At 42.6% G+C, this 10,534-nt stretch overlaps 1 protein-coding gene across 1 annotated transcript; it reads left to right on the forward strand.

The window, feature by feature from the left end:
• Nucleotides 1-1,726: 1,726 nt before the first annotated feature.
• On the forward strand, nt 1,727-3,166 carry LOC123484454 (GSK-3-binding protein-like). The gene has a single exon (XM_045214817.1). The coding sequence runs from the start codon at nt 1,830-1,832 to the stop codon at nt 2,313-2,315; it is 486 nt and encodes a 161-aa protein (XP_045070752.1). The 5' UTR covers nt 1,727-1,829; the 3' UTR covers nt 2,316-3,166.
• The last annotated feature ends 7,368 nt before the right edge of the window (nt 3,167-10,534 follow it).

The following is a 10,534-nucleotide window of genomic DNA, read 5'->3' on the forward strand; positions in this document are numbered from 1 at the left end:
TTTGTTTATTTTTTCATACTGGCCCCCCGTGGGAAACGAACCCACAACCCTGGCGTTGCAAACGCCATGCTCTACCAACTGAGCTACATCCCTGCCGGCCATTCCCTCCCCTACCCCGGACGACGCTGGGCCAATTGTGCGCCGCCCCATGGGTCTCCCGGTCGCAGCCATCAAGTTCAACTGTACCAAATATTGAGTGAAGCCAACTACATACTTTTGTTGAGTTTCAGCCCAAATGAGACACATTACAAAGAACTCTGTCTGTCTATCTGTCTTTCATGTAATCTCTGAACTGTATGTCCCATAGGACAGGATCTCATTGTCAAACTCCGATGAGTAACTTGACTGTTAGCTCAGGGCTTATTTATGTTGAACAATGTAATAATTCTATTATTGTTTTTCAGTGGGTGCAATACTCGGAAGACCCTTATATGGTGTCAGCACATACTCAGTGGAAGGAAGAAACCCAATAACCCCCTGCTTTGGCAGAGCTCCAAGTCCTATCAAAGTCAAATGAATAGACACGGTACACTCAATACACTGTTTCACCAGTTCCCCTCCCCCTCTCCGACGAGGACAGTCACACTAGTAAAATGGGAACATTCCTGCAACACAACCAGTTGCTAGTACAGACCACAGACAAACAGGAATTGATGTTGACCAGCCAGTTGTTTACTGCATGTCTCAGTCATAGCGGAAGAGAATGAGGAAATCGATATATTGTATTGTACTCTGAACCTAGTAAACATCTTTCACGTATAAACTAAATCCATTCCCCATAATGACTTTATTTTATGCCTTGCGAAGTGTTAGGGAAACCTACCACGTACCCGAATGACCTGAAAATGGAAAGCAGCACCAGGGCTACGGAGAGGCTGTAGTACAGACACGCACCACGTGAACACGATAGTCGCCCCTTATATGGTCATGAGGGCGCTCTTTGACTGGAGCGTTCGAGTTCAGCACGATTCGGAGAAATCCGAAATGTACTCCATGTTCTAACAACTGACGTAAATCATCACAGCACGTTTTGCGCATAATAGATCGTGCATTCTGATGCATTGACAGGTACATCTGCACATATAATGAATAAAACATGTATAATTGTTTATTACATAATGTAATAATTGTAATGTATGTAATCCGAACATTAATCAATTATGGTTATTTCAACAATCCAGCAAATCTTTGTCAAACATTTGAAATATGCAGCATTTTAGAGTGGAGGGATGATATTGAAAATAATATTGCATGAAAACAATTGAATGATTGCTAATTATGATAAAATACTTCTGAGTCAAAGGTTTTTGATTTCATGGGTTGTGGAATATAGCAATTTGCACCAAGAAATAAGTCAGAGGTTTATGACAATTTGTGTTATTGTAAAAACATAGTTTATTTGACCCACATAACATAGCTAGACAGTTACAGGTTATGTATTATGTCCAGTTGGCCTGGATGTGCCAAGACGGAATAAAATCGGGGGAATCGTGCAGGTCGGTCTTTAAATAAGATATGAATAGTCAGAGTTGTGTTTTGAAAATATGTCATACATAATAAGGAATTCTATAATAAGATTAATTAATTAATACTTTGTACGGAAAATAATATAAATGAAGAATCCCACTATTGGAAATCATTTGAATGATGACCGCACCCACATTGGAAATGGTACATTCCGGATCATACGTCATCCATTGTTTACAAAATATCGAGGGGGTTTCATGCTTACTTGCTTTTCTGCCGATCAACGTGGTGAGAGGAAGGAACCGATCTACGCTCCCATTCATTTCGAAAATATAGCCAATAAACACACAAAATACAACAAAATGCCTTGTCGAAAGGAGAACTACATCCTCTTGGAGCAGTCTGTTACCGTCGATTCGAAAGAAGTGGACGCTTTGGTCACGAAAATCGGCGAGGCGTTGCAGCTTCACAACAATAGTGCTAATCAAAAGACGATGTCATGTCTCCACGGTCTCACCAGCAACTGCAACAGTAGCAACATCAAACAAGCTAACAACAACAATGGCGTGGCCCTGCAAAAACGTACCGGGTGCTGCATACGGATTCGAAACCGGGGGCAACGTAGTAACAGAGCTAGTCCATACAGCTTCCCTGGCTCAAGTAACCAGGAGTGGGATAATTTCAAACCTTGGAACCGAAAGAGGATCAACGCAGCTGTAGAGAACGACGACCCACATCAGTTACTTCAGGAATTAATATTGTCTGGGAATCTAATCAAAGAAGCAGTCAGGCGGCTGCAGTTCTCTACGACTGAGTGTGGGGATCTTTCGGACAATCTGCAATGCTGATGATGCGGACGATGTGTATTCGTTATCGAGATGTTACGGACAAAACGAAAATACTATTTTGCTGACATGGCTAGCTAGCTATAACGTTAGACTATAAATGTTGAGAACGATTAAATGTCATGGCGGTGACGTTAGAATGTCTAATTTGTGACCGTTAATTTAGGCTTTTTTTCATTTAGCCAATGAGTTAACTAACTAGTTAACGTTAGCCATGTTTATTTGAACCTCACTTCATCTTTTGATGGTTCATTTGATTTTTGTTCATGGGTGGGGACTCTCCTTTTCACTATTCGTTGGCTTTAGTTAGTAGCTAGTGATGTCAACCAAGTGAATGCTATGTCAACCAAGTGAGCGCTTTATGTTGACCTTGTTTACAAATCTAATCTCAGGCCGCCAGCATTGCCTGTTTTGTTTTGGTCCGTTAGATTTGAAACGACCCGATCCAAGCAAAGGTCTTATGTTACTAGTAGTTAGCATACTAGGCTAGCGCCACACATGCCAGGATGAATTCCAAACGTGTGACCGCGTCGACGGCAGCTTGTATTTCCTCTACACAGAAGTAACGCGATCAACAACCAGCTACCAAGCCCTGTAAGAGACGGAGGCAGGCGACATGTCAAATGGTTCCGACTACATGTCTCTTCGAACTGTCTGGGGGCGGTGTATTTTTCATAATAATGATGGGACACTGTTGTGCTTCACCTTTGAATTCCAATGCGGATTTCTGTTGATCATTTTCCCATTGTCTGTGTCAAGTAATTTACCATGACCACTTCGCAACGAAGTATTTTATAATGTTCCTGAGTATTCAGGCCTTTTGGTGTCTTAAAATAAACACGATGTTTTTTCAATTTGGTGTATGTATGCATGCTTATTTTCCTCATCAGATAAAGGTTTCAATAGAATATAGCTAGTAGCTACAGCATTTGGGAATTCTGTCGACATACTACTATACAAAACGCTGCCCTATGTACTGAACAAAAATATAAACATGCAAAAATGTCAAAGGTTTTACAGAGTTAGTTCATAAAGGTAATCAGTAAATTGACAAATTCATTAGGCCCCAATCTATGCATTTCACATGAGTGGGAATACAGATATGCATTTGTTGGTCATAGATACCTTGAAAGAATTAGGGGAGTGGCTCAGAAAACCAGTCAGTATCTGGTGACCACCATTTGACTCATGGAGCGCGACAGATCTCCTTCGCATAGAGTTGATCAGGCTGTTGATTGTGGCGGGAACTGGAACACGCTGTCGTACACGTCAATCCAGAGCATCCCAAATTCTCAATGGATGACATGTCTGGTGAGTATGTAGGCCATGGAAGAACTGGGACATTTCAGCTTCCAGGAATGGTGTACAGATCCTTGCGACATGGAACCATGCATTATCATGCTGAAACATGAGGTGATGGCAGCGGATGAATGGCATGACAATGGGCCTCTGGATCTCGTCACGGTATCTCTGTGCATTCAAATTGCCATCGATAAAATACAATTGTGTTTGTTGTTGGTAGTTTATCCCGATCGCCTACACGACGCCATATACGCTATTTGCCATCTTCCCCATATAGTTTAAACCAGGATTCATCCGTGAAGAGCACACTTCTCTAGTGTGCCAGTGACCATCGAAGTTGAGCATTTGCCCACTGAAGTCGGTTTATGACGCAAAACTGCAGTCAGGTGAAGACCCTGGTGAGGACAAAGAGCACACAGATGAGCTTCCCTGGTTTCTGACAGTTTGCAGAAATTCTTCGGTTGTGCAAACCCACAGCTTCATCAGCTGTCAGGGTGGCTGGTCTCAGACAATCCTGCAGGCGAAGAAGCTGGATGTGAAGGTCCTGGGCTGGCATGGTTACACATGGTCTGCAGTTGTGAGGCTGGTCAGTTGTACTGCCAAATTCTCTAAACATTGTTGGAGGTGGCTTAAAGGTTAAATAAATAAAATAAAATAAATAATAGTAGAGACATTAACATAAAAGTATCAGGCAATAGCTCTGGTGGACATTCCTGCAGTCAGCATGCCAATTGCACACTCCCTCAAAACTTGAGACATCTGTGGCATTGTGTTGTGTGACAAAACTGCATATTTTAGTGGCCTTTTATCGTCCCCAGCACAAGGTGCACCTGTGTAATGATCATGCTGTTGAATCAGCTTCTTGATATGCCACACCTGTCAGGTGGATGGATTATCTTGGCAAAGGAGAAATGCTCACTAACAGGGATATAAACAAATTTGTGCTCAACATTTGAGAAATAAGCTTTATGTGACTATGGAACATTTCTGGGACCTTTTATTTCAGCTCATAAAACATGGGACCAACACTTTACATGTTGTGTTTGTATTTTTGTTCAGTGTAGTTTCATAGCTGATTACACTTTCCCCATTTAAATGTACTGCTTTATTTATTCCATCAATTTATGCTCAAAAACATTTCACCTCCCTGTTCAATGTTGGGCCTTGCCTGTGTGTGTGTTCGCAGTTGGAAAGGACACATGTCCATTTTCTACAGTGGGTTTGCCCCCAGTGGCCTACACTACACTGGTTGACAATAGTTTGTGGAAAACATGTTTTGCTCTTCCCCTTACCCAGTGTGAGGGCCAATAAATTGTTTAAGCGTCTCCACCCCCATGCATTTTATACTGGATGTTCAGCTACACTTCATTATCATTTATGGTCACAATAACAGATGTTCGTACAAATAGAGAATAGTTGGTATCATGTTTTGGTTGTATCTTACTGTCGTACATGACTGGGGAACATTCTCATAACTGATTATCCACAAATCACACCGTTAAGTCAAAGTATACCTGAGTGAATCTCCATAGAGGTCTAGGGATCAAAAGATGCCAAAACACAAAATGAAGAAGAGAACCACCACTGTTGACCCAAGTCCTTATTATTTTCTGAATGACACAATAGAGTTTGTTCTACAGTAGGCTACATTCGGGAAATGTTGCAACATTACCTCTTTCTAGACTGGTGTGACCCAAAATCAGATCCATGTCCACACCTACTTGTGTTTATTCTACAAAAATGGCACCTCCTTCATATAAACCTGTTTTGTGAGCACATGTTGAGAAGTAGGCATAGCCCTAGACTATCATCATGGTGAAACAGAAATCGACCTTGTTTTCATTCTGTTGGTTTGAATCCGTTAATGACCCCATGTGGATAAAACTATAATGATAACCACTTTAATTTTCAGTACACAAAGTGTGCTACTGAGGAACAGACACCAGATGGCAGTATACAACTAGGATGTGGAAAAATCAAATTACTTTATTGGCTTGGAAATAAATCAATAACCTCAAATAATAAAATTATGTAAACAAATGGACTTTCCATCTACACATATGGGAGTTCACAGCTAGTGTGACAGGCTATGAAGTTGAGATCTCCACCAATTTCAACCACAAACAATACTATAAATAATTTGTCAGAGCATTGTGAGGATTTTGCTGGCAACAATCAGAAGCCTATTGTGGCTTGTATAAGGTATAAATAAATGAGGGTTTTCATTGTAAATAGAGAATCATGTAGAAAAGTTTAATTTCAAACCTTCGTACAGCCTTAACATTTTAAAAGATGTGTATAAAGAGAAAACAAAGGGCCTGAATCTAGTAGTTTTTTGCACAAGTGTGCCAGTGCCACTCTCCCTCTATGCCAGATACTGGAAACCTTGCTGCTGCTGCTATTGCTTTCAATGTCACAAACATTGAATCCTAGATAATTTTATACAGGACAAGCTCTGTGTCCTACATTCTTCCCTACAATTACCAAATAAAATCAGAGAGAGAAGAGTGGGGCTGAAGTCATTTGAATGGCATCCAATCTCTTTTAAGATAATCATAGGTTACACTTTATTTTACCTTAACCCTTATTTGGAAGGTGCTTTCAGGACAGAAATACCCACACCTAATCAGCAGCCTTTGTGAGGTGCCACCCATCTCTCAATCAATCAATCAATTTTATTTTATATAGCCCTTCTTACATCAGCTAATATCTCGAAGTGCTGTACAGAAACCCAGCCTAAAACCCCAAACAGCTAGTAATGCAGGTGTAGAAGCACGGTGGCTAGGAAAAACTCCCTAGAAAGGCGAAAGCCTAGGAAGAAACCTAGAGAGGAACCAGGCTATGAGGGGTGGCCAGTCCTCTTCTGGCTGTGCCGGGTGGAGATTATAACAGAACCATGCCAAGATGTTCAAAAATGTTCATAAGTGACAAGCATGGTCAAATAATAATCAGGAATAAATCTCAGTTGGCTTTTCATAGCCGATCATTAAGAGTTGAAAACAGCAGGTCTGGGACAGGTAGGGGTTCCATAACCGCAGGCAGAACAGTTGAAACGGGAATAGCAGCAAGGCCAGGCGGACTGGGGACAGCAAGGAGTCACCACGGCCGGTAGTCCCGACGTATGGTCCTAGGGCTCAGGTCTCTCAGTTGGCTTTTCATAGCCGATCATTAAAGAGTTGAAAACAGCAGGTCTGGGACAGGTAGGGGTTTCGTAGCCGCAGGCAGAACAGTTGAAACTGGAATAGCAGCAAGGCCAGGCGGACTGGGGACAGCAAGGTGTCATCATGCCCGGTAGTCCTGACGTATGGTCCTAGGGCTCAGGTTCTCAGAGAGAAAGAGAGAACGAGAGAATTAGAGAGAGCATACTTAAATTCACACAGGACACTGGATAAGACAGGAGAAGTACTCCAGGTATAACCAACTAACCCCCAGCCCCCGACACATAAACTACTGCAGCATAAATACTGGAGGCTGAGACAGGAGCGGTCCGGAGACACTGTGGCCCCATCCGAAGAAACCCCCGGACAGGGCCAAACAGGAAGGATATAACCCCACCCACTCCGCCAAAGCACAGCCCCCGCACCACTAGAGGGATATCCCCAACCACCAACTTACAATCCTGAGACAAGGCCGAGTATAGCCCACAGAGGTCTCCACCACAGCACAAACCAAGGGGGGCGCCAACCCAGACAGGAAGATCACGTCAGTAACTCAACCCACTCAAGTGACGCACCCCTCCCAGGGACGGCATGAAAGAGCACCAGCAAGCCAGTGACTCAGCCCCTGCAACAGGGTTAGAGGCAGAGAACCCCAGTGGAGAGGGGAACCGGCCCGGCAGAGACAGCAAGGGCTGTTCGTTGCTCCAGCCTTTCCGTTCACCTTCACACTCCTGGGCCAGACTACACTCAATCATATGACCTACTGAAGAGATAAGTCTTCAGTAAAGACTTAAAGGTTGAGACCGAGTCTGCGTCTCTCACATGGGTAGGCAGACTGTTCCATAAAAATGGAGATCTATAGGAGAAAGCCCTGCCTCCCGCTGTTTGCTTAGAAATTCTAGGGACAATTAGGAGGCCTGCGTCTTGTGACCGTAGCGTACGTATTGGTATGTACGGCAGGACCAACTCGGAAAGATAGGTAGGAGCAAGCCCATGTAACGCTTTATAGGTTAACAGTAAAACCTTGAAATCAGCCCTTGCCTTAACAGGAAGCCAGTGTAGGGAAGCTAGCACTGGAGTAATATGATCAAATTTCTTGGTTCTAGTCAGGATTCTAGCAGCCGTATTTAGCACTAACTGAAGTTTATTTAGTGCTTTATCCGGGTAGCCGGAAAATAGAGCATTGCAGTAGTCTAACCTAGAAGTAACAAATGCATGGATTAATTTTTCTGCATCATTTTTGGACAGAAAATTTCTGATTTTTGCAATGTTACGTAGATGGAAAAAAGCTGTCCTTGAAACAGTCTTGATATGTTCGTCAAAAGAGAGATCAGGGTCAAGAGTAACACCGAGGTCCTTCACAGTTTTATTTGAGACGACTTTACAACCATCTAGATGAATTGTCAGATTTAACAGAAGATCTCTTTGTTTCTTGGGACCTAGAACAAGCATCTCTGTTTTGTCCGAGTTTAAAAGTAAAAAGTTTTCAGCCATCCACTTCCTTATGTCTGAAACACAGGCTTCTAGCGAGGGCAATTTTGGGGGCTTCACCATGTTTCATTGAAATGTACAGCTGTGTGTCATCCGCATAGCAGTGAAAGTTAACATTATGTTTTCGAATAACATCCCCAAGAGGTAAAATATATAGTGAAAACAATAGTGGTCCTAAAACGGAACCTTGAGGAACACCGAAATGTACAGTTGATTTGTCGGAGGACAGACCATTCACAGAGACAAACTGATATCTTTCCGACAGGTAGGATCTAAACCAGGCCAGAACTTGTCCGTGTAGACCAATTTGGGTTTCCAGTCTCTCCAAAAGAATGTGGTGATCGATGGTGTCAAAGGCAGCACTAAGGTCTAGTAGCACGAGGACAGATGCAGAGCCTCGGTCTGACGCCATTAAAAGGTCATTTACCACCTTCACAAGTGCAGTCTCAGTGCTATGATGGGGTCTAAAACCAGACTGAAGCATTTCGTATACATTGTTTGTCTTCAGAAAGGCAGTGAGTTGCTGCGCAACAGCTTTTTCTAAAATTTTTGAGAGGAATGGAAGATTCGATATAGGCCGATAGTTTTTTATATTTTCCGGGTCAAGGTTTGGCTTTTTCAAGAGAGGCTTTATCACTGCCACTTTTAGTGAGTTTGGTACACATCCGGTGGATAGAGAGCTGTTTATTATGTTCAACATAGGAGGGCCAAGCACAGGAAGCAGCTCCTTCAGCAGTTTAGTAGGAATAGGATCCAGTATGCAGCTTGAAGGTTTAGAGGCCATGATTATTTTCATCATTGTGTCAAGAGATATAGTACTAAAACACTTAAGTGTCTCTCCCGATCCCAGGCCCTCGCAGAGTCTGTGCAGATCCAGGACAGCTAAGCCCTGGAGGAATACGCAGATTCAAAGAGGAGTCCGTAATTTGCTTTCTAATGGTCATGATCTTTTCCTCAAAGAAGTTCATGAATTTATCACTGCTGAAGTGAAAGCCATCCTCTCTTGGGGAATGCTGCTTTTTAGTTAGCTTTGCAACAGTATCAAAAATAAATTTTGGATTGTTCTTATTTTCCTCAATTAAGTTGGAAAAGTAGGATGATCGAGCAGCAGTGAGGGCTCTTCGGTACTGCACGGTACTGTCTTTCCAAGCTAGTCGGAAGACTTCCAGTTTGGTGTGGCGCCATTTCCGTTCCAATTTCCTGGAAGCTTGCTTCAAAGCTCGGGTATTTTCTGTATACCAGGGAGCTAGTTTCTTATGACAAATGTTTTTCGTTTTTAGGGGTGCAACTGCATCTAGGGTATTGCGCAAGGTTAAATTGAGTTCCTCAGTTAAGTGGTTAACTGATTTTTGTCCTCTGACGTCCTTGGGTAGGCAGAAGGAGTCTGGAAGGGCATCAATGAATTTTTGTGTTGTTTGAGAATTTATAGCACGACTTTTGATGCTCCTTGGTTGGGGTCTGAGCAGATTATTTGTTGCGATTGCAAATGTAATAAAATGGTGGTCCGATAGTCCAGGATTTTGTGGAAAAACATTAAGATCTACAACATTTATTCCATGGGACAAAACTAGGTCCAGAGTATGACTGTGGCAGTGAGTAGGTCCAGAGACATGTTGGACAAAACCCACTGAGTCGATAATGGCTCCGAAAGACTTTTGGAGTGGGTCTGTGGACTTCTCCATGTGAATATTAAAATCACCAAAAATTAGAATATGATCTGCTATGACTACAAGGTCTGATAGGAATTCAGGAAACTCAGAGAGGAACGCTGTATATGGCCCAGGAGGCCTGTAAACAGTAGCTATAAAAGTGATTGAGTAGGCTGCATAGATTTCATGACTAGAAGCTCAAAAGATGAAAACGCCATTTTTTTTTTGTAAATTGAAATTTGCTATCGTAAATGTTAGCAACACCTCCGCCTTTGCGGGATGCACGGGGAATATGGTCACTAGTGTAACCAGGAGGTGAGGCCTCATTTAACACAGCAAATTCATCAGGCTTAAGCCATGTTTCAGTCAGGCCAATCACATCGAGATTATGATCAGTGATTAGTTCATTGACTATGACTGCCTTTGAAGTGAGGGATCTAACATTAAGTAACCCTATTTTGAGATGTGAGGTATCACGATCTCTTTCAATAATGGCAGGAATGGAGGAGGTCTTTATCCTAATAAGATTGCTAGGGTGAACACCGCCATGTTTAGTTTTGCCCAACCTAGGTCGAGGCACAGACACAGTCTCAATGGGTATGGCTGAGCTGACTACACTGAC

This window comes from Coregonus clupeaformis, unplaced genomic scaffold, assembly GCF_020615455.1.
Source record: "Coregonus clupeaformis isolate EN_2021a unplaced genomic scaffold, ASM2061545v1 scaf0322, whole genome shotgun sequence".
In the NCBI taxonomy this organism is placed as follows: Eukaryota; Metazoa; Chordata; class Actinopteri; order Salmoniformes; family Salmonidae; genus Coregonus; species Coregonus clupeaformis.